The 25296-nt window shown below is 44.2% G+C and overlaps 1 protein-coding gene across 3 annotated transcripts in view; it reads right to left on the bottom strand.

The window, feature by feature from the left end:
• The window catches only part of pde3a (phosphodiesterase 3A, cGMP-inhibited), a 481350-nt gene that overhangs the window by 63438 nt on the left and 392616 nt on the right, over positions 1 to 25296 (bottom strand). For all 3 annotated transcript variants that reach the window (XM_060842973.1, XM_060842975.1, XM_060842976.1), the window contains 2 exons: positions 24108 to 24327; positions 2054 to 2139 (listed from right to left, as the gene is read on the bottom strand). In XM_060842973.1, coding sequence (XP_060698956.1) covers positions 2054 to 2139; positions 24108 to 24327 — 306 coding nt within the window. The remainder of the gene's footprint in view (positions 1 to 2053; positions 2140 to 24107; positions 24328 to 25296) is intronic.

Here is a 25296-nt window from a genome sequence, read left to right as displayed (position 1 = left end):
GGTCATGTTGTGGCTGTACAGGACATTGGCTAGGCCCCATTTGGAATATCATGCACAATTCTGGTCTTCTTCCTATTGGAAGGATATTGTGAAATTTGAAAGTGTTCAGAAAGATTTACAAGGAAGTTGCTAGGGTTAGAGAGGCTGAATAGGCTAGGGCTGTTTTTCCCTGGAGCGTCGGAAGCTGAGGATTGACCTTATAGAAGTTTATAAATTCCTGAGGGGCATGGATAGGGAAAACAGACAAGGTCTTTTCCTTAGAGTGGGGGAGTCCAAAATTAGAGGGTGTAGGTTCAGGGTGAGAGGGGAAAGATATAAAGGGGACCTAAGGGGCAACTTTTTCGCACAGAGGGTGGTGCTTGTATAGAATGAGCTGCCAGACCAATGGAAACTGGTACAATTACAGCATTTAAAAGGCATCTGGATGGGTATATCAATAGGAATGTTTTAGAGGGATATGAATCAAGTGCTGGCAAACGGGACTGGATTAGGTTAGAATATCTGTTCGGCACGGACGAGTTGGACCGAAGGGTCTGTTGACAATCTCTATGACTCTTGTGACCCATGGCAGGAGGACCAAGGCAAGGAAACATCACAGCCTGCAAGTTCCTCTTCAAGTCACCCAACACCCAAACATGGAACTATGTCAACATTCCCCATTACCATGACTGGGTCAAAATCCAGGGACATTCCCCACTCCCTGCATGATAGGGGAACATGCACAGCATAGGTTTGCCATTAAGTCTGCAATGGAAATTAGGAATGGACAACCATTCCTGGCTTTGCAAATGATGCTCAATACCATGAATGAGTCAAAAAAAAGGACTCTGGCATGGGTTGTGGCCACAGACATATCTTTAAAGAGGAGAAAGATTTTAAAAAAGACATGAGTGGCAATTTCTTTTTTATGCAGACAGTGGGTCACGTGTGGAATGACCTTCCTGAGGGAGCGGTGGATATGGGTAAAGTTACAATGCTTAAAATACATTTGGATAAGTACATGAGTAAGAAATGTTTGCAGGGATATGGCCAAGTGCAGGCAGGGGGGACCAGATTAGTTGGGGATGATAGTCAGCATGGACTAGTTAGATCTGTGATGATGCTGTCTCTTTAAAAAGGTTATTTTGTCCTTAGTTTTTTTTGAAGAGAGGTCATAAAGGCAGAGATGCTGAGGAGTCTAGGGGGTTAAACAGTTTAACAATGAAAGGGAGTGGCCAGTTCTCCCAGTTCAGATTTTTTCTAGTTTGTTTTTAGCTGTAGCAGTCCAAAGATGTGAGAGTCCAGGGGAGTTGCAAGCTTCAGTAAAGGATTCCTCTGACTTTCTTCAGAGGTCTCTCTCTTACTGCTGTGCCCTCCTGCCTGTAAGAATCTGGGTTTGAATTTACCTTTTTGCCAGGGGGTATGTTTATGAGATGTTGCTGTTCTGGAACTGTTAATTAGTAATAGTTATTGTATCGGGTCGGTTAAACTTTTCCAATAGTTAAGTTATTCTAAATTCTGCTTTCTTTCGTTGGTGTTTCAACTGTAGTGTTTAAATAAGTTGTTTCGCTTAAAGCTGAGTGGTTTGACCAGCTGCATCACACCTGGAATACCCACTTCACATCTGCCTTGAAAATAAGAACAAGTTAGGATCTATGCTACCTTCTTCAAATACTTTGAGGTGTCTGGCCTGGTCCACAACAGTCTGAAGGGACTGTTTCCATGCTGCATGAATCTATGACTCTAAAACTGCCTCCCCCCTCTCCTGATATGTGGAGAGGATAAATTCGAGAATGGGAGAATAACTACACGTGACTATCATGGTTTTGAGTTGAAGGATGCAGGCATTCAAAGACACTCAACCATCACCCAAACCCTTCCTACTCAGAGCCCTGTAACTGAGTGTATTCGACATCAGTAGCAGTAAAATCAGGACAACAGACCACAGGAATATTGCATTGCTTGGCATACTGTCTAGAGTCTCCAACGATAGAATAAAACTACCACCGTCAGGCACATCTTCATCAAAGCGTAGTTCATGACAGTGCAGTGAACGTTGACAATAGAAGCTTACCAGTCCTGTTTAGTGAATGGGCTGGTGCATCAACTCGATCTGCTATGCTGTCTGAGTGCGTCAGCTTGCTGAAGGGTCGGCCACAGCTGCAACATTGAATAGAAAGAGTTTTAAAGTGAAGTCTATCAATAACGAAGTTTACAATCATCTAACAGAGCAATGATGTAAAAATGCAGGTGTTGGACTGAAATAAACCTGTTGGACTATAACCTGATGTCATGTGACTTCTGATTCACAGAGCAAGGTAGTCGACCAGTTTAAATACGAGCCCAGTTGACAACATATTGAAAGAACATGGCTGCACGCGGTCATGTAAAAAGACGCTGAGTCAGATTTCTGCAGCTAGAAAACCATCAAGGTACATCTAATTTTCTGACACATTATCAGTTCATTGCTCTCAGTGAACTAAAGAGCTTCTTAAAATGGTTTTATATTGTTGGATTACTACATGACTGTGGCCTGTATGTGGCTTATGGTATGACATTGTAAAGAATGTTTTCAGAACGCAAAGCTAAATGTTTGTGCGAAGATTTGTAGCTCGGGTGCTCGTTGTTGTGGTTCTGTTCGCCAAGCTGGAAGTTCTTGTTGCAAATGTTTCGTCCCCTGGCTAGGCGACATCATCAGTGCTCTGGAGCCTCCTGCGAAGCGCGTCTTTGATGTTTCTTCCGGTATTTATAGTGGTCTGTCCTTGCCGCTTCCGGGTGTCAGTTTCAGCTGTCCGCTGTAGTGGTTGGTATATTGGGTCCAGGTCGATGTGTTTGTTGATGGAGTTTGTGGATGAATGCCATGCCTCTAGGAATTCCTTGGCTGTTCTCTGTCTGGCTTGCCCTATGATGGTAGTGTTTTCCCAGTCGAATTCATGTTGCTTGTTGTCTGCGTGTGTGGCTACTAGGGATAGCTGGTCGTGTCGTTTCACAGACTACTGCGACCCTTAGGACTCATAACGGCACACAAACCAACAGCCACACTCGGACAACAACTCACTAGAACAAAGGACCCGATACCCAACATGAGCAAAACTAATGTAGTTTACAAAATACCATGCAAAGACTGCACAAAACACTATATAGGACAAACAGGAAGACAGCTAACAATCCGCATACATGAACATCAACTAGCCACGAAACGACACGACCAGCTATCCCTAGTAGCCACACACGCAGACAACAAGCAACATGAATTCGACTGGGAAAACACTACCATCATAGGGCAAGCCAGACAGAAAACAGCCAGGGAATTCCTAGAGGCATGGCATTCATCCACAAACTCCATCAACAAACACATCGACCTGGACCCAATATACCAACCACTACAGCGGACAGCTGAAACTGACACCCGGAAGCGGCAAGGACAGACCACTATAAATACCGGAAGAAACATCAAAGAAGCGCTTCTCAGGAGGCTCCAGAGCACTGATAATGTCGCCTAGCCAGGGGACGAAACGTTTGCAACAAGAACTTCCAGCTCGGCGAACAGAACTACAACAGCAAAGCTAAATGCTATTTTCATTGATTTCATATTCAAAGTCAGATTATTACATTCCAAAAGAATGAGCAGGGGATACATTTGAAAGCTTTGCCAATGTCACTCGATTAAGAAGAGGTGCAAGTGTGATTCCATTCCTGTAAGTCTGATGTTCTCTTCAGTTTGTAGAGCTGAGAAAACACATTTGGCCAATGTGGAATCACAGGTACAAATCCACACTTTAGCCCACAATATGTCGCAGCGTTACTTCCTCAATATGTTGAATTTAAAATCCTTGTGTTAATCTAAATCCTTCTGTGCCTGTGGGCTAACGCACCTCCTGTACCCTTCGATAGTGATCTGTCATCCATCAGTCATCCCACTCCCCTGTCATTCCACATCCAGAGTCATCCTGAGCCTGATCTCTAGAATCCCATTCTCCTCTCAGTAATTTCTTTCGTTTCAACAACTGAGCTCTCCCTAATTCCAGTTCTAGCCGTGACATGGCCATTCCTTTATTTGTGAATCATCTGGAGATGAATATTTATGTGAAATGTACAATAGAAATGTAAAGATATCTCTGGAGGAGCTCCTCAGACCAACCATCTTCAGATGCTTCATTAAAGACCTTACCTAAATAATTAGGTCAGAAATGGGTTTGTTCACCAATGGCACGGTCTTCAGTTCCATTTGCAGCCCATCAGACACTAGAGCAGACAGTGCCCATGTGCAGCAAGACTTGGACAACATTCAGGCTTAAGCTGATGAGTAAAAGTTAATACTCACCCACACCACACAGGCAATGACTAGCGCCAATAACAGAGAATATAACCATCTCAACTTGACATCTAATGATGTTTTCCAAATGTCCCAAAATCAAAATCTAACAAACTAATCTGGATCAGCCATTTAGATATTGCAGTTACATCAGATGGTGAGAGGCTGGGAATTCTGCAAAGAGTAACTACGCACATCTTTTCCATCATATGGAAATGTGATGGAATATTCTTCACTTCCCTGAAAGAGTGCCACTTCAACACTCAAGAAACTACACAATCCAAGGGATTGTGTCAATATTTACAGGACACTACTGTGGGGAATGTGTCAGTGTTTACAGGGGGCTCCTGTGGGGAATGTGTCGGTGTTCACAGGGGGCTCCTGTGGGGAATGTGTCAGTGTTTACAGGGGACTCCTGTGGGGAATGTGTCAGTGTTTACAGGGGACTCCTGTGCGAATGTGTCAGTGTTTACAGCCGGCTCCTGTAGGGAATGTGTCAGTGTTTACAGGGGACTCCTGTGCGAATGTGTCAGTGTTTACAGCCGGCTCCTGTGGGGAATGTGTCAGTGTTTACAGGGGGCTCCTGAGGGGAATGTGTCAGTGTTTACAGGGGGCTCCTGAGGGGAATGTGTCAGTGTTTACAGGGGGCTCCTATGGGGAATGTGTCAGTGTTTACAGGGGGCTCCTGTGGGGAATGTGTCAGTGTTTACACGAGGCTCCTGTGGGAATGTGTCAGTGTTTACAAGGGGGCTCTTGTGGGGAATGTGTCAGTGTTTACAGGGGGCTCCTGTGGGGAATGTGTCAGTGTTTACAGGGGGCTCCTGTGGGGAATGTGTCAGTGTTTACAAGGGGGCTCCTGTGGGGAATGTGTCAGTGTTTACAGGAGACTCCAGGGGGAATGTGTCAGTGTTTACAGGGGGCTCCTGTGGGGAATGTGTCAGCGTTTACAGGGGGCTCATTTGGGAATACGTCAGTGTTTACAGGGGACTCCTGTGGGGAATGTGTCAGGGTTTACAAGGGGCACCTGTGGGGAATGTGTCAGTGTTTACAGGGGGCTCCTGAGGGGAATGTGTCAGTGTTTACAGGGGGATCCTGTGGGGAATGTGTCAGTGTTTACAGGGGGCTCCTGTGGGGAATGTGTCAGTGTTTACAGGGGGCTCATTTGGGAATACGTCAGTGTTTACAGGGGACTCCTGTGGGGAATGTGTCAGGGTTTACAAGGGGCACCTGTGGGGAATGTGTCAGTGTTTACAGGGGGCTCCTGTGGGAATGTGTCAGTGTTTACAGCGGCTCCTGTGGGGAATGTGTCAGTGTTTACATGAGGCTCCTGTGGGAATGTGTCAGTGTTTACAGGGGGCTCATTTGGGAATACGTCAGTGTTTACAGGGGGCTCCTGTGGGGAATGTGTCAGTGTTTACAAGGGGGCTCCTGTGGGGAATCTGTCAGTGCTTACAGGGGGCTCCTGTGGGGAATGTGTCAGTGTTTACAGGGGGCTCCTGTGGGGAATGTGTCAGTGTTTACAGGGGGCTCATTTGGGAATACGTCAGTGTTTACAGGGGACTCCTGTGGGGAATGTGTCAGGGTTTACAAGGGGCACCTGTGGGGAATGTGTCAGTGTTTACAGGGGTCTCCTGAGGGGAATGTGTCAGTGTTTACAGGGGGATCCTGTGGGGAATGTGTCAGTGTTTACAGGGGGCTCCTGTGGGGAATGTGTCAGTGTTTACAGGGGGCTCATTTGGGAATACGTCAGTGTTTACAGGGGACTCCTGTGGGGAATGTGTCAGGGTTTACAAGGGGCACCTGTGGGGAATGTGTCAGTGTTTACAGGGGGCTCCTGTGGGGAATGTGTCAGTGTTTACAAGGGGCACCTGTGGGGAATGTGTCAGTGTTTACAGGGGGCACCTGTGGGGAATGTGTCAGTGTTTACAAGGGGCACCTGTGGGGAATGTGTCAGTGTTTACAGGGCGCTCCTGTGGGGAATGTGTTTACAGGGGGCTCCTGTGGGGAATGTGTCAGCGTTTACAGGGGGCTCCTGTGGGGAATGTGTCAGTGTTTACAGGGAGGGTTCCTGTGGGGAATCTGTCAGTGCTTACAGGGGGCTCCTGTGGGGAATGTGTCAGTGTTTACAGGGAGGGTTCCTGTGGGGAATGTGTCAGTGTTTACAGGGGGATCCTGTGGGGAATGTGTCAGTGTTTACAGGGGGCTCCTTTGGGGAATGTGTCAGTGTTTACAGGGGGCTCCTGTGGGGAATGTGTCAGTGTTTACACGTGCCTCCTGTGGGGAATGTGTCAGTGTTTACAAGGGGCACCTGTGGGGAATGTGTCAGTGTTTACAGGGGGCCTCTGTGGGGAATCTGTCAGTGTTTACAGGGGGCTCCTGTGGGGAACGTGTCAGTGTTTACAGGGCGCTCCTGTGGGGAATGTGTCAGTGTTTACAGGGCGCTCCTGTGGGGAATGTGTCAGTGTTTACAGGAGGGCTCCTGTGGGGAATGTGTCAGTGTTTACAGGGGGCTCCTGTGGGGAATGTGTCAGTGTTTACAGGAAGTTCCTGTGGGGAATGTGTCAGTGTTTACAGGGGGATCCTGTGGGTAATGTGTCAGTGTTTACAGGGGGCTCCTGTGGGAATGTGTCAGTGTTTACAGGGGGCTCCTGTGGGGAATGTGTCAGTATTTACAGGAGGTTCCTGTGGGGAATGTGTCAGTGTTTACAGGAAGTTCCTGTGGGGAATGTGTCAGTGTTTACAGGGGGATCCTGTGGGGAATGTGTCAGTGTTTACAGGGAGGCCTCCTGTGGGTAATGTGTCAGTGTTTACAGGGGGCTCCTGTGGGAATGTGTCAGTGTTTACAGGGGGCTCCTGTGGGGAATGTGTCAGTATTTACAGGAGGTTCCTGTGGGGAATGTATCAGTGTTTACAGGGGGCTCCTGTGGGGAATGTGTCAGTGTTTTCAGGGGACTCCTGTTGGGAATGTATCAGTGTTTAAAGCGGGAAAAACACATCTCGTTCCTGCCTTGATTTTAAATTGTGCCTCCTGGTATTAATCGCTTCCACACAGGAGAGCATCCTTACAGAACCATACTGTCACATTCCCTCAGGATTTCATATGATTCAATAAGATTCCTGTCATTCTTCTAAACCCCTGTGGTTATAGGTGCAATGTTTCCAACTAGACTGGAGGCCTGTGACCAGCAGTGGTCCACAAGGATCAGTTCTGGATCCTCTCTTGTTTATTATTTATAGAAATAATTTGGACGTGAATACGGAAGGCATGGTTCATAAACTTGCAGACGACACCAAAATTGGTGGCATTGTAGACAGTGAAGCAGGTTTTCTAGGATTACAAAGGGATCTTGAGCAAATGGGTCATAGAGCTGGATGATGGCAGATGGAGTTCAATGTGGACAAATGGGCAGTATTGCATTTTGGTACAACAGCTGAAATAAGTTTATACAATTAATAATAGGGCCTTGGGAAGTGTTGTAGAGCAAAGGGACCTGGGGCACAGGTACATAATTCTTTGAAGTTTGCATCACATATCGATGGGATGCTAAAAAGGCATTTGACACACTTGCCTTCATGGCTGAGTCCTTTAAGTATAAGAGTTGGGAAGTCATGTTGAGGTTGCACAGGATATCAGTGAGGCCTCTTCTGGAATATTCTGTCCAGTTATAGGAAGGATATTATTAAGCTGACAAGTGTTCAGAAGATATTTACCAGGCTGTTGCAAGGTACGAAAGTTTTGAATTATAAAAATAGGCTGGACAGACTGGGACATTTTTCATTGGAGGTGGGAGGTTGAGAGGTGACCTTACAGTAGTATTTAAAATTACGAGGGGCATAGATAGGGTTAATGGTAGGTGTCTTCCCTGGAATGGGGGATTTCAAGGCTGGGAGGCACATTTTAAAGGGGTGAGGAGAGAGAGTTAAAATAAGACATGAGGGAGGGGGCACTTTTTATTACATAGAGGGTGATTCACATGTGGAATGAAGTTCCTTAGGAAGTGGTGGATGTGGGTACAATTACAACATTTAAAAGATTCTTGTACAAATACGTGAATGGGAAAGGTTTGGAGGAACATGAGCAAGGAGCAGGCAGGTGGGAACAATTTAGTTTGGGATTATGTTCAGCGTGAACTATTTCGACCAAAGGGTCTGCTTCCATGCCGTATGACTCTATAACCTTCTTTCCTCAAATGATAACCCTTTCATCTCAGATATCAGTCAGTGTCAATTTAACTCTAACTGCTAAATCTTATGGGTTACGAGATATGACAAAAGTGTTGTTGCCGAGCGCGCAGGCCAAAGACAATAGCCCTGATACCAATACTCAGATCTGACAGAAAGTACACAGTCAGTGAAACATTCATGGGCTATCAGGGTAAACTTCAGATGAATGGTCAGTCAGGGACTGGAGGGTGAAACTAGCCCACAGAGTGCTGGAGAAACTCAACTCATCTACAGAGATAGAAACACAATCAACATTTCACGTCCAATTTTGACTCTTCTTCAAAACTGAAGAAACTTTCTTTCTCTCTCTCTCTCTCTCTCTCCACAGATGCTACCAGAACCTGCTAAGTTTCGGCTTGTTACACATTTACGGCATCTTTACAAATGTTTGAAATTTGGGTTTGAATCTAGATTGGTTGAGTCTGTGCTTTGTTCACCTTGTGGATATGTTATTTTTTACTGGGGGAGAAGAGTGCTGGAAGGTGGAAGATGTTGATGAGATAATGGTTTGGATTAATAGTAGCACATCAAACAGCAAAAGTGAAATATGCATATAAGCCAGTAGATGTTACATCAAAGAAAGTCTTGCCTACATTTTTAAAATATGGACAATTAGAAAGATCGAGGCATTCACATTAATAAAACATGACAATCAACACCACAGAAGGGTAAGGCCATAATGTTCTCAGATTAGAGTCATTGAATCCCTACAGTGTGGTAGCAGGCCATTCAGCCCATTGAGTTCACTTTGGCCCTCCAAAGAGCAAGCCATCCCTGTAATCCTGCATTTCCCATGGGTAATCCACCTAGTTTGCACATTATGGGCAATTTAGCCCATAACGTCCTAACGTCCACATCTTTGCACTGTGGGAAGAAACCCATGCTGACATAGGGAGAATGTGCAAACTCCACACAGACAGTCGCCCGAGGTTGGAATCAATCCTGGGTCCTCTGGTGCTAAGAGGCAGCAGTGCTGACCACTGAGCCACCATGTCATAATTTGGGGCTGAATGACCTGCCATCATGTTGTATTGTAATCTGACAAGGCCCTGCTGTACACCAGGGGCTACTTCATTACCAGAGATGTGACAGGAGGGAAACAATTCCACAGTCACTCACTAGTTATCCCATACCTGAGCTCACGAGAAAGCAAAGTTGCTGATAAAAAAGCTGAAGATGAATGAATAACTTCAACGCTAGTGACCTCGGACACTGCTGACTGACCCTAACTAACCCTGAACATCTTCCTGTATGCCAAATATGACTCCAACCACAAGAAGCTTCCCTCACTGGGTCAAATTCAACCTTTATTTTGTTTGGGATAGAATGTTGATTTCATGAAATTGCATTGCATTTTACAATGTTCAGTTAAATAAATATCTGCTGGAGTTATTTACGTAACAGCTGTCAGGGTATGTTAGGGTGATCTTAAACAGCTTTGCTTGCTTTATAATGCAGGTCACTGCTGAGACAGTCACTTCCTGCACCATCAGTATCTTCTTTGGCAATCCGAGTGCAATTCAGGGCTTTGTTACTGGGACCCTCTGCTCGTTAGAGCCCTCTGTTTCGAATGATAAACGATCAGAGGTAGATGTTTTAAAACAGTGAAATCAGCTCTGAAAACCTCAACATTAAATCGGTAACAGGTTAAAATAGACAATTTGAAAGCACTATTCTATCGGAAGCTTCACTGGGACATTTGCTTTCTGAAACAAAACAGAAATCAAATTTAAAAGAAATTAAACAGAATCGAGCACTGTCATAAAACTAAATCCCTATGATTGGAATCTTCTTCAGCTTTATTTCTTCAATCTTGGTGTCTTCCACATCCTGATTTTCATTGCATCACCACTGGCATACCTGGGTCCCACATTCTTGGAATCCCCTAACCTAAAAGAACCTTTCTCTTTACTCCTCTCATTTCCTCCTTGCCACCTTCAATCCAAGCTCACCAGTTGAAATGACTCCTTTTGCAGCTCGCTGTCTTTGCTCCCACCCCTGTGAAACACATTGAGACACTTTACACCATTAAAAATGCAATGCCTTTGGCAAGACAATGGCATAGGGATCCAGCTTAATGCTCTGGGCACATGAACTCAAATCCTCTTTGTTGCAGCTGATAGAATTTAAATTCAATCCATAACTGAATAACTGACTTTTAGTTTGGAACTGAAACTCACAGGGCCTATGAAAGTTCAGGAATTGTTCGAACAACCTATCTGATTCATCTGGTCTTGATCCAGCGATGTGGTTGACTCTTATGTGCCTGCCATTCAGTTCAAGGGCATTTAAGGGTGGATCCCAAAAGCTAACCTTGTCTGCGGTACCCATATCCAACAAAAGGGTAAATAAAAAGCATGAATGCAAGTTGTTGTCCATAAACCATATCTAAAGGTAATCATACTTATTAGGACCATTCATCCCTTTCCCTCTTTCATTGAAATATATGCTAACTTTTCTGTAAATGTTCATTAAAGAGAGTATATTGATAACTGCAGCTCCGTGATCCAGTTTGGAAATTGGAGGGTACATTACTATCATTACCATCCTGTCCAAATGTTTATCTTATATACACTTACTACAGAGGCATTCCTTAGTGTGTTATCTTCAGTGCCTGATGTGACATAGTTCTGGTGGTTACAGAAACAATTTGCAGTGTGTATCATGACAATGGGTGAAGTTATACCATGTTCTGTGTCATGTGACAAATAAACTGTCTGATATGTTATGCTAACAACTTAATTTAGCCTTTGAATTGATGGCTAGACATCTAACCCAATCGCCTCTTACATCGGAGAGGTAGCCATGATGTGGCGAGGCCAGTGTTGGATTGGGGTGGACAAAGACCAACAGGTTTATTTGAAAGTATAAGTTTTCCAAGCTCTGCTTTTTCGTCAGGTAACTCGGGGTAGAATGTGCACAGGGGTAGAACATGGGAATGTGGGAGATGTAGAATGTGCACTGTCTGTTATCTCATTCACAACAGAGGAAGGAGCTGGGTGAACGATTGCTCCAAGATATTAATGGCAAACCTTGTTCAAATAAATGTTCTTTCAGTGCTGGGGGGAGGTCACGTACAATAGCTTTATGCTTGCATTCCCTACTTTCATTATTGCAATTAGCCCTGATGTCTCTCCCCTTCAATTCCTTACACTTGGCTAATTCTTTACTGATGAAGACAACAGACAGATAATAATGATCTTTCTAAAGTCTATGCTCGCACAAGCAGTGATCAGGACCCCAGAGCTCATAGGCTGTAAAAAGGTCCCAAAGCTTCCAATCACCAGCCACTTTACCAGACCACTGTGTTCCCTGCTGCAGTGTTCAAGCAAGGCTCAGCACACGCACGCACGCACTATCCTGTAATGACACTGATTGCGTTTAGCACAGCCAACCCATATTCAGCCATTCTCCAGCCTATTATCACATCACATGGGTCAATAAAATGTAGAGCTGTACAATCACAGCAGGTCAGATAGCATCGGACAAGGGAGCGTGAAATCTGATGTTTCAGGTCAGCATCCATCCTTCGTCGGGACACAGCACAGCACAGCCTTCCCATTCTCTGCCACCCTCTGACCTCTTTCTCACATTTTTCAGCTTCTCTTCCGCCATGGCCTGCCATTCATAATTCCCTTGTTTACCTCCCCCTCTCTTTAATGCAATGGCTTCAAAGCTGTTGCAGAAAGGGTTTATGGGAAGGTTTCCAGGAACTGGGAGACTTGAGTTCTAGAGTCATAGAGACGTGCAGCATGGAAACAGACCCTTTGGTCCTACTTGTCCATGCTGACCAGTTATCCTAACCTAATCTAGTCCCATTTGCCAGCACTTGGCCCATATCCCTCTAAACCCTTCCTATTCATATAGCCATCCAGATGCTTTTTAAATGCTGTAATTGTACCTTATGTGAACAGACTAGAGAAGCCAGGATTGTTTCTCTGGAGGGGTCTGAGAGGAGATTTGATGCAGCAATGCAGAATCAAGAGTCGAGACAGGGTATACAGACAGTAACTGTTCCCATTAGTGGAACAGTTGAGAACCAGACAGCACAAGTTTAAGATGACTGGCAAAAGAACCAACAGTGACATGATGGAAAACTTAGTCTCACAGTAAGCATTCAGGATCAGGACTAAATGGCTCAGAAATCTCACGGAGGCTGATTCGACTATGGTTTCGAAAGGGAATGAGCATCTGAAAAGACAATAATTACGTGGTTATGGGCAAATGGCCAATGAGTGGGATTAACTGAATGCCTGTAGAGAGCTAGGACAGACATGATGGGTCAAATGGTGTGTATCTGTTCTACAATTCCACAAAGTGAAGACAAGACAAGGATAATTACTGTGCTAGGTAGGCCAACAATGTGCAGACCAGCATACCTTTCTCAGGTTGTTTTCTCCAGAACAGTGGAGGCTGAGAGGAGACTTGACAGAAGTTCATAAAATTATGAGATGCATAGACAGAGTTGACGGTCAGAAGATTTTTCCCTAGAATTGAAATGTCTAAAACTAGAGGGCAGACATTTAAGGTGAGAGAGGGAAAGTTCAAAGGAGTTGCGAGGGGCATGTTTTTTACACAGAGTGTGGTAGTAGTCTGAAATGCACTGCCAGGTGCAGAGGGAGGTATGATAGGGGTGTTTAAGGAATTTTTAGGTAAACACATGAATATGCAAGGAATGGAGGGATCTGGACAGAAGGGCAGGCAGAAGGGATTAGTTTAATTTGGCACCATGTCCGGTACAATGTTCTGTTCTTGCGTTGTACTGTTTTATATTGCATATTAATTAGAAGGAAATACATCTTTGCCATCTTTGGAAACATCTAGATAGACTGAGCAGATTATTTTACATTATCTGTGAAGCACTCAAGTTTATGAGATAGGACAGTCAAATTGAATTTGTGAATGATGCTTAATCTAGTAAAGGCGAGTGTGTAAACATGGAGAGTTTATGAGCAATCTCAGTCGACAAGTTAAAATTTCAGATGTAATCATTGCTTTTATTTGCTTGTAACTTTCCAGGGTCATACATTTTGAAATATATTAACACTTTCCCACATACAATGCTCTAAAATGGCCCTCGTTCTCAAGCAGGCAAGGAAATGCTGCCTGTAACTTTATTGAATGAGGACAAACATAGTCTTTTTTGATTATTCATCCATGGGTGTCACTGGCTTATTCAGCATTTATTGCCCATCCCTAATTATCCAGAAGGAAGTGAAGTGTCAATGTTGTCAGTCTCGAGTCACAGTTACAGCAGACCAGGAAAGGGTTGCAGGTGTTCTTAGCTTCAGATGACAGGAAGATAAAAACAGACTGGTCAGATGGAGTTTAACCCTGAAAAGTGTGAAATTCTTGATTTTGGGAGGACTAACAAGGCAAGGGAGAACATCAGTGTTTACTGTGGAGAAGGACATGGAAGATATAGACTGTAGGGAAATAGATGGTGACATCTTGAAAAATGTCAATATTACAGAGGAGAAAGTGCTGGATGTCTTGAAATGCATAAAAGTGGATAAATCCCCAGGACCTGATCAAGTGTACCTGAGAACTCTGTGGGAAGCTAGATTGCTGGGCCTCTTGCTGAGATATTTGTATCATCGATAGTCACAGGTAAGGTGCCTGAAAACTTGAGTTTGACTAACGTGGTGCCACTGTTTAAGAAAAGTGGTAAAGACAAGCCAAGGAACTATAGACCAGTGAGCTAGAGGTCGGTGATGGGCAAATTGTTGGAGGGAATCCTGAGGGACAGGATGTACATGCATTTGGAAAGGCGAGGACTGATTAGGGATAGTCAACATGGCTTTGTGCATGGGAAATCATGTCTCACAAACTTGATTGAGTTTTTCGAAGAAGTAACAAAGAGGATTGATGAGGACAGAGCAGTGGACGTAATCAATATGGACTTCAGTAAGGTGTTCGATAAGGATCCCCATGGGAAACTGGTTAACAAGGTTAGATCTCATGGAATACAGGCAGAACTAGCCACTTGGGTACAGAAATGGCTCAGAGGGTGGTGGTGGGAGGATTGTTTTGCTGACTGGAGGCATGCGACCAGTGGAGTGCCACAAGCTTCGGTTCTGGGTTCACTACTTTTCATTATTTACATAAATGATTTGGATGTGAGCATAAGTGATATAGTTGTAAGTTTGCAGATGACACCAAAATTGGAGGTGTAATGGACAGCAAAGAAGGTTACCTTAGATTACAGTGGGATCTTGATCAGATGGTTTAGATAGGGTTGACCATGAGAACCTTTTTCCACGTATGGAGTCAGATATCACGAGCGGGAATAGCTTTAAATTAAGGGGAGGTAGGTATAGGACTGATGTTAGGGGTAGATTCTTTACTCAGCGAATCGTGAGTTCATGGAATGCCCTGACAGTAACAGTGGTGGACTCTCCCTCTTTATAGGCATTTAAACAGGCATTAGATAGGCATATGGAGGAAAGTGGACTAGTGTAGGTTAGGTGGGCTTGGATCGGCGCAACATCGAGGGCCGAAGGGCCTGTACTGTGCTGTATTTTTCTATGTTCTACATTCTATGTTCTATGGGTCAATGGGCTGAGAAGTGACAGGTGGAGTTCAATTTAGATAAACGCGAGCTGCTGCATTTTGAGAAAGCAAATCTTAGAGGGACTTATACACTTAATGGTAAGATCCTAGGGAGTGTTGCTGAATAAAGAGACCGTGGAGTGCAAGGTTCATAGCTCCTTGAAAGTAGAGTCGCAGGTAGATAGGATAGTGGTATATTTTCTTTTATCGGTCAGAATATTGAGTACAGGAGTAGGGAGCTGAAAAATGTGTTGCTGGAAAAGCGCAGCAGGTCAGGCAGCATCCAAGGAGCAGGGGAATCGACGTTTCGGGCATAAGCCCTTCTTCAGGAATGAGGAGGGTGTGCCAAGCAGGCTAGGATAAAAGGTAGGGAGGAGGGACTTAGGGGAGGGGTGTTGGGAATGCGAGAGGTGGAAGGAGGTTAAGGTGAGGGTGATAGGCTGGAGAGGGGTGGGGCGGTGAGGTCAGGAAGAAGATTGCGGGTCAAGAAGGCGGTGCTGAGTCTGAAGGTTGGGACTAAGATAAGGTGTGTGGAGGGGAAATGAGGAAGTTGGAGAAATCTGCATTCATCCCTTGTGGTTGGAGGGTTCCTAGGCAGAAGATGAGGCACTCTTCCTCCAGGCGTCGTGTTGCTATGGTCTGGCGATGGAGGAGGTCAAGGACCTGCATGTCCTTGGCGGATTGGGAGGGGGAGTTAGTGTTCAGCCACTAGGCAGTTGGGTTGGTTGGTGCGGGTGTCCCAGAGGTGTTCTCTGATCTCCAGCCTCTGCAGTCCTCACTTTCTCCTACAGAAGTTGGGAGATCATGTTGTGGCTGTATCTGGACATTGGTTTGGCCATTATTGGAATATTGCATGCAATTCTGGTCTCCTTCCTATTGAAAAGGCATTGTGAAGCTTCAAAGGGTTCAGAAAAGATTTACAAGGATGTTGTCAGGGTTCGAGGATTTAAACTATAGAGAGAGGTTGAATAGGCTGGGATTTTTCCTTGGAACATTGGAGGCTGAGGGGTGACCTTATGGAGGTTTATAAAATTATGAGGGGCATGGATAAGGTAAATAGACAAGGTCTTTTCCCTGGGGTGGGGGAGTCCTGAACGAGATGGCATAAGTTTAGGGTGAGAGGGGAAAGATATAAAAGGGGCTTAAGGGGTAACATTTTCATGCAGAGGGAGTGCATGTATGGAATGAGCTGCCAGAGAAAGTGGTGTAGGCTGGTACAATTGCAACATTTAAAAGGATGGGTATATGAATAGGTAGGGTTTGGAGGGATATGGGCCGTGTTGGGACTAGATTGGGTTGCGATATTTGGTCGGCGTGCACAAGTTGGCCCAAAGGATCTGTTTCTGGGCTGTACATGTCTCTGACTCAATAGGACCTTGGTGTGCATTTACATTGCTCCTTGAAGGCAGCAGACCAAGTAGATAGAATAGTTAAGGCGGCACGTGGAGTACTTGCCTTCATTGGCTGAGGCATTGAAAAAAAAGAGATGGAAGGTTATGATGAAAATGTACAGGGTGTTAGTTAAGCAACAGCTGAAGTACTCTTTGCAGTATTCCCCACTATCAACATCCTGGAAGTTAACATTGACCAGAAACTCAGTTAGACTCACCACATAAACACAATGGCTAAGGAGCAAGTCAGAGGCTCGGAATCTTGCAGAGGGTACCTCACTTCCTGACTGCCCAAAGCCTGTTCACTATCTGCAAGGCACAAGTTCAGGAGTGTGATGGAATACTCCCCATTTGCCTGGATGGGGACAGTCCCAACACCATCCAGGTCAAAGCAGCCCACTTGATGGGCACTACATCCACAAGCATCCACTCACTCCACCACCGCTACTCAGTAACAGCAATGTGTACACTCTACAAGATGCCCTGCACCAAAGATCCTCAGGCAGCACCTTTCAAACCCATGACCACTTCTATCTCGAAGAACAGGGGCATTAGATACAGGGGAACACCACCCCTGAAAGTTCCCCTCCAAGCCTGACTTCATGACACTTGGTAAAATTCCTGGAATTCCCACCCTAAGGGCACTGCAGCAGTTCAAGAAGGCAGCTCACCATCACCTTCTCAAGGACAACTGGGGATGGGCAATAAGTGCTGGCCCTATGAACTCGCCCATAAGTAAATAGGTAAAATGTTCTGGTCATCACATGAGAGGAAAGATGTGATTCCACTAGAGAGGGTGTAGAGGAGATTTCACAGGCAAAGGCCTGGGATGAAGTGATTGAGCAATGAAAAGAGACTGGATAGGCTGCAGTTATCTTCCTTACAACAGAGATGTTGATGGCCAACCTGACTGAGCTGTACAAAATTATCAAGGTATGTAGTTGCTTCAATAAGTATAAACATTTTCCCTTAGTGGAGGGGTCAATTACCAGGGGGCATAAACTTATTGTGAGATGCAGGAGGCTTAGAGGACATTTAAGGCAAAAGCCTTTCAGCCAGAGGGTGGTTGGCACCTGGAACTCACTACATGAAAGGATGGTAAAGGCGGGAACCTTTACAACATTTAAGAAGTATTTCGGTGAACACTTGAAGTGCCACAGCATACACAGCTAAGGATAAAGTGCTTGGAAATAGGATTAGAGTAGACTGTGCATCTTAACTAGCAAGGACATGATGTGTCAAAGGGTATCTTTCTATGTTGTGATTTTCTATGACTCTAAGATTCAGTGAAGAGAATGAGCGTTGGCAAAGAGGTGGACAGAAAGAAAGGATCCATATTCTCCTGCTCTTACACAACTCTCAGTTGGTCTATCAGCAAATATCCAATGGCAATATTGATTAGGATTAACGTTGGGAAAATGAAAGCATCTTGCCACAATACAAGTAGTTATAGTCAGAGACATCTTACAGCATAGAAACAGATCTTTCCATCCAATCAGTCCATGCCTATCATAATCCCAAACTCAACTAATCCCACCTGTCTCCTCCTGACCCATATCCCTCCAAACCTTTCCTGTTCATGTATTTATACAAGTGTCTTTTAAACATTATAACTGTGCTCACAGCCACCACTTCCTCAGGAAGTTCATTCCACACACAAACCACCCTCTGAGTATAAAATTTGCCCTTTATGTCTTTTTTAAATCTCCCCCCCCTCACCTTACAAACATGCCCTCTAGTCTTGAAATGCCCATCATAGCGAAAAGACAACTATCATTAACCCTATCAATACCCCTCATGATTTTATAAACCTCTATAAGGTCCATCCCTCAACCTCCTACACTCCAGTGAAAATGTCCCAGCTTTTCTTTATAACTCAAACCTTCTATGCCCTCTGATGAATCCTCTCCGAACAGAGAATAGAATAAGTACATCGATAGGCAGAACACACAAAGCAACTCTGGTTCTTTGGAGGCAGTGGCTCACTCCCAATGAGATGTGATAATAATGTGCCTTTAAAGAGCCATGTCGACTGTGAATTGGGTAAAAAATGAGGTCTACAGATGCTGGAGATCACAGTTGAAAATGTGTTGCTGGTTAAAGCACAGCAGGTTAGGCAGCATTCAAGGAACAGGAAATTCGACGTTTCGGGCCAGAGCCCTTCATCAGGAATCCCACTTCAGGCTTCTGACGGCAGTCTCATTGCTGTCCCTGCCTGAGACTCTTAATGCTAATCAGTGAGTCATCATTATGACTTAGTGTTACATTCACACAATGAACCCAGCTGAACCATCATGGAGCAAATCAACACACTACCCTGCTTTAAGTAGCAATCAAATCTGAGGAGAGGTAAAGTGTTTGAAGCAGTGCTGTCAGTCCCAATCACCCTGTCAACATTACCGACTGGGTGGCACAGTCGCTCAGCGTGACTTACTCACAGTGCCAGGGACCCAGGTTCGATTCTAGCCCTGGATGACTGTCTGTGTGGAGTTTGCATGTTCTCCCTGTGTCTGTGTGGGTTTCCTCCAGGTGCACTGTGTTCCTCCCACAGTCCAAAAGATGTGCACTTTAGGAGAATTGGCTAAATTGCCCATAATGTTCAGGGATGTGAAGGTTAAGTGCATTAGTTAGGGGTAAATGTAGAGTAATAGAGTAGGTGGATAGGTCTGGGTGGGATGCTGTTGGAGGGTTGGTGTGGACTTGTTGGGCCAAGTGCCTGTTTCCACAATGTAGGGATTCTATAAAAATAAAAATGACAAGCAAATGGATACACAACATACTGACACAACAAGATAAAAGAGCCAGATATGACTGGGTGGAATCCTCCCAGCCCCTGGACAACATGGCCAATGGTGAGTCTTTAGGGAAACCACAATGAGGTTGGTAGAAATAAGATTTCTGATTCAAGAAAACCATATCTGTTTCTCCAACTGAGTTGTGAAAAGTGAGATGGGAGTCTCACTAGCGAGCGGTGAGAGGTCTACTCGCATCCACTTGTAGGCACTGGCACCTAACCTCACATCATTAGAATGTATTCTCCCACTCTGCCACCTGTCAGTTGTCGTCGAGAATTCCTGACATTCAAGTCGGAGTGGTGACTCCAGCTTGTAGCTTGCTCCTCCAGGCCTTGACCTCAGGCAGGAGTCACAGGGCACGTTCTGTGGGAATTGCTGACCCACAATTCCCCTGCTGGCGGAGGTTGGTTTCAGAAATGTACCATCCTCCCCCTGCTCATGGCGTAGCTCCAGCCGATGGCTCACCACTTCAATGCTGCAGTTTTGCAGCACACCTCCAGCTTTCATTGTATGTTGCTGGCAGGATATAGTGCACACAAGGATGAGCACCCATTTCAAAGAGTCACAGAGTCATACAGCATGGAAACAGACCCTTCTATCCAACTTGTCCACGCCAAGCAGACATCCCAATCTGACCTAGTTCCTTTTACCAGCATTTGGCCTATATCCCTTGACCCCCTTCCTCTCCATGCACCTGTCTGCACATCCTGCAAATGTTGTAATTGTACCAGTCTCCACGTCTTCCTCTTGCAGCTTGTTCCATATGCACACCACCCTCAGTGTGAAAAAGTTGCCCCTCAGGTCCCTTTTTAAATGTTTTCCCTCTCATTTTAAACCTATGCCCTCTAGTTTTGGACTCCCCCACTCTGTGAAAAAGACCTTGACTATTTATCCTATTCATGCCCCTCATGGTTTTATAAACCTCTATAAGGTCACACCTCAGCCTCTGACGTTCCAGGAAAAAAAGCCCCAGACTAGTCATCACTTTAACCAGGATCTATTTCAGGGATCCCTGCACCTCTATTAATGGAGTCTCCCCATGGTACTGTCATGACATGCCAATCTGGATTTTGTACCTAAGTCCTGCTGTTCAAAGAAGAACAATCATCTCTCCTATTATTTTGACCGACATTGTTCCTGCAACAAATACAGCCTCATATCAACTGGCCATTTAGTTCAGTTGCTGCTTTAAGATCTCCAAGTGTTGGGTTTCACATTTGTGATTGCACTTCAGAAACACTTAATGGGTTCCAAAGCTATAAAAAGGCAGTTGCTAAAGGCATATCCCTTCATCTTAATGATATGTAATAGTTAACTAGTAGTTATTTTACACAATGGCCTCATTCCAACTCATCAAATATGTTTTATTATCGGAGTGCTATTAAAGTAAGTTGATGAGATGCTGCAATGGATAGGAGAGATTTCACCTTTGTCCACTTTTGTTTGCTGAGTTAATGAGTTGTTGGGTTATTTGTTTGCAATGTTCTAGAATCTTTCCAAACAGATTTACATTAGATAGCAGCTACATTTTGTCGTTCACGATTTCTGGAAAAGGTGCAGAAGCAGAAATGTTCTTTCCTAAACAATCCAATTGCCTGCCAGCATTTCAGAAACCACCAACAATGAGGATTACATCAACTATGCTTCCAGTACAGGTTCAGATCAAACTAACATAAAGCAGGTGTTTTCTTGAATAAACAACATCACCAAGGAACGTTGAATCTCTTTGTGCAGCCCCTAATCATTTCTAAAGAAGCCAAAAGAATCTGTAAAGTGGTAGCCAGGCAAAAGGGAAAGATAGCCCTGGGCACGTGGACGTGCCTGGACAGGGTATCTCACTTGGGCAATGACTAAATGGACAGGGTTGCAAATGCTTAGCATTCAGTTCTATGAATCTGCCAATGGAACTGAATAGCTGATTCTCCAATAGTTGGACAATACGTCAGAGTTTTTTTTTGTTACCGCTGAAGATGGCTTTCTTCCTCACAGACCACAAGAGTGTAGCTGTTGTGTTGCTCTCTATGAAAGGGATTCAACTGTCTGGCAGGTAAAGAAGCTGCAATCTTCTTTGCAAGTAAATGCCAATCCCTTTACTTTAGTGACTGAATTACTAAACATCACTTCGAAGATATAACATATATACAAAACAATAAAATACAACAGTGAAAGACTGAGAAGGACTTAATCGTTACTGAATGGATCTAATGTTGAGTGTTGTTGGACTTATGCAGACACCAAAAGAACTGCTGTAGATCAGAAGCAAAAACAGAGGAAGGGTCACTTCACCTGAGACGTCAACTTTGCTTTCTCTCCACTGATGCTGCCAGATCCACATAGCTTTTCCAGCAATTATGGTTTTTGTTTTGGATTTATATAGCACTGAGATACTGAAAAGTCTCAGGGTATTTTATTACAAAGGAAATATGTGTTCCCAATCATTTAAGGTGCTAATAGAGCAGATGACTAAAATGTTGATTAAAGAAATAGTTTTTTATGAACATACTAAAGGTGAGCAAAGAAGATGAGATCGAGGCGAGGCAGCTGACACCATTGCAACCCAATGGAGGAGTGATGATATTGGAGATGTGCAAGGGGCTAGAATAAGATAAGCTTAAAAATCTTGGAGCGGAAAATTGTGGGGTTGGAGAAGGTTAGAGAGCTAGGGAAGGTGTGAGGCAGTTTGATGGATTTGAAAAAAGGGCAAAAACTTTAAAATCAAGCACTCATTAACAGTAGGTCTGCAAGCACAGGATTGTTGCATGAACAGTGAGAGTTTAGTTGGAGGTCAGAACAATCAATTACCTCAAACTTACAAGGTGTATGATATGGGATATACAAAGTTAAAAATCACACAACACCAGATGGGATATAGTCTGGGAATATGTTGGAATAGTCAAGTAGAGAGATAACAAAGACATGGATGAGGGTTTGAGCTGAGCTAAGACTGGAATGGGGTTGGGCAGTTTTATGAAGATGGAATTACATGGGGGTCTTCATGATCACAGTTATGCAGTGGGAAGCTCATTGTTGGGTCAAATTTTACATCAAGATTATGAACAGCCTGCTTCCACCAGGGAAAGTGAGAGAGACATGAGCAAGGGAATGGAGACTGAAGGTCAATGGCTTCACCCTCCCCAAAACTCAGGTGGAAATGGTTTCTGCCTATGGACGTTGGAGAAGTGCTGAAACAGCAGAGTGGTTTGAGAGAGCTGGGTGACGCCAGTGTACGTGTGGGAACTGACAGTATGTTTTCCCATGTTATCCCCAAGGGGAAGCATGAAGATGAGATATAGAAGGAAGTCAAGGATAGATCTTTGGAGGGCACCTTAGGAATGAGGTGAGCATAGAAAGGGAGTCTATGGTCAATGATTGTCTGGCCATGATGAGATAGGTTAGCATGGAACATGCTGAGAGCAGTCCCACCTCACTGGATGATGGTGGAGAGGTGCTCGAGAATGATGGTGCAGGCAACCACAGCAAAAGCTGTAGAAAGGCCAAGATAGATGAGGAGGACTAGTTGATGTTACTTAAGTAAATTAAATGGGAAAACCTTACAAAATAGTGTGGTGAAAACATGTGGGAATTAAAACAGAAATTGCCACCTCTGACTTGCTGTTCTAACCAAACCAGAAACTCCAGTCATGGTGCTTAGGTAAGGTGGGGGCTGGTTGGGGGCAGTCAGGGGATTTATTTTAAACTAGCTGACTGGTTTGAGTGGTAGGTCAATTATACACCTGCTGTTATTCATCATTGACTTCAGTAGCATGTAAAATTGTGCAGAGTGTGAAACCAGCATTACACACAATCCCACTGGTCTCTCGACAGGAGATGATGTAAATTGATTTCTTGCTTACTTTAAACAGCTATGCTAAATGATATCATCTTGTGACAAAGACTGCTTAATGTCCTCAGAAAGTAAAGCCTTTGGAAACCTGCTTAACAGTTAAAATGGGAATATAACAATGAAAATTGAGGGAGCATCATATGCTCAAGTGTAAGTTCTTGGTGGTTTTTAGTTTAAGGATTTCAACAAATTCCACAGAGGCTAATTTTGACTTTGTTTGACGGTGTATGACAGATCATGGCAAATCAACAGCCCCTTTCTCATCCCTTTCACGTGATTTAATAAGTAACTCGAAGTGGGACCTTTCCTCTGCAGGAAAACAGAACCTGATCAGGCACTGTGCCTTTCTCTTTTTTTTTAATTCATTCACAGGATAAGGATGTCATTGGTTAGACCAGTATTTAGTCACAGTGCAATAGGAAGCCACCACTTTGCTGTGGTTCTGGACTCACACGCAAGATCAGGTGAGATCAAGTTTCCCTCTCTAGAGGACATTAGTGAATGAAATGAATTTTTCCATACAATGGATACATCCTCATCATTAGACTCGTAATTCCAGATATTTTATTGAATTCAAATTCCACCATCCACCACGGTAGGATTCCAATCTCGGTCCCCAGCACATTCCCTGGGTCTCCAAATTAACAATCCAGTGATAATACCACTAAGCCGTCATCTCCCCTAAGTATATTCCTTGACTAAACAAAGTCAACCTGCAAACTGATCCTCTTTCCTCAAGTGGTAAAAATTTCCCTTCTTTTGAAACGTGATATTCTGACATCTGCTGAGGTGAGTACAAGATAAAGAGAGCTTCAACAATGCATTCTTTTCTCAGTAATACTAACAAATTTTACTTAAGGAATTGTTGATTTGCTACTGCCCATTTGTACACCGTCAAACACAGACAAAACTGACCCCAATGTCCTTAAAAGCAAGAGTCCCATCTCCAAAGAGATCAGCAAATTAAATGTAATGGAACACAGCAAAAGTAATTCCAAATACCTTACCTACTGCACACCAAGCAGCTACTCCGGTATTGCCCTGTGACATCTGGTGCGCTCTGAGTGTACGTTAAGGGCTTATGTGGATTACGGCCTGGCTTAGTCAGGATATCTGCTGTGTCCGGGAATTCAACAGCTGAGGTTTTGCTCGTGGGACTACCAGCCGGAGTCCCCTGGATGGGTGAATGGCACGGAGAGTTGAGAGGTGTGATGCTTGAAGAGTAACCTAATGAAACAGCGTCCTGGTCAGATATTTCCATAACAGCACAAGGAACTACAACTAATTGAAGCAATACCAACTTTTAACACAGGAGGTTAGAAGATATTACGGAAATTTTACCTAAATGTTTTCAATGTATCGAGAGCAAGACTGTTTTCTTTTCATTTGCTATTAGGATCTGGGCATCACTATCAAGGCCAACACCGGTTGCCCATCCTAACTTTTACAAATTCAGTCATTGACTATGGACCTCACTGGATAGACCAGCATTGATCATCCATCTCTAATAACTTAGAGGGCAGTTAAGAGTCAACCCCATTTCTGTGGGTCTGGAGTTACCCGTAGGCCAGAGCAGATAAGGATGACAGATTTCCTTCCCGAAAGGACTTTAGTGAACCAGATAGGTTTGAGCAACAGTTGATAAGATTACACAGTTGCTATTAAACTAGCTTTTAGTTCCATTACTTTTTAAAAACTTCAATTCAAAATTAGATTCAAACCTATGTCCGCAGAACAATAGCCTGGAGTTCTGGTTACTAGACCAATGACATCACCAGTAGGCCGCCATTTTTCCCCATTGCTCTCAAACTGACTGCCTTGAGAGGCCACTTCTCAGGACAGGGAAGAGTCAACTATAACATTATACAGTCAACTGTATAAGTGGAGGCAATGGGCTAGTGATATTATCACTGGACTGTTAATCCAGAGACCAAGGGTTTGAATCCTGCCACAGCAGATAATGGAACTTAAATTCAATTTAATAAAAAAACAAAATCTGTAATTAATGATGACCATGAATCCACTGTCAATTGTCAGAAAAGCCCATCTGGTTCATTAAAATCCTTTAGGGAGGAAATTTGCAATCTTTACCTGGTCTGGCCTACACGTGACTCCAGACCCACAACAATGTAGTTGACTCTTAATTGTCCAGAGGGCAATCAGGGATGAGAAATGAATGCTGGTCAAGACCACATT

This window comes from Hemiscyllium ocellatum, chromosome 23 (assembly GCF_020745735.1).
Source record: "Hemiscyllium ocellatum isolate sHemOce1 chromosome 23, sHemOce1.pat.X.cur, whole genome shotgun sequence".
NCBI lineage: Eukaryota > Metazoa > Chordata > Chondrichthyes > Orectolobiformes > Hemiscylliidae > Hemiscyllium > Hemiscyllium ocellatum.
Note: the sequence above shows the minus strand (reverse complement) of the source record. Positions and strands in the feature narration are given on the sequence as shown.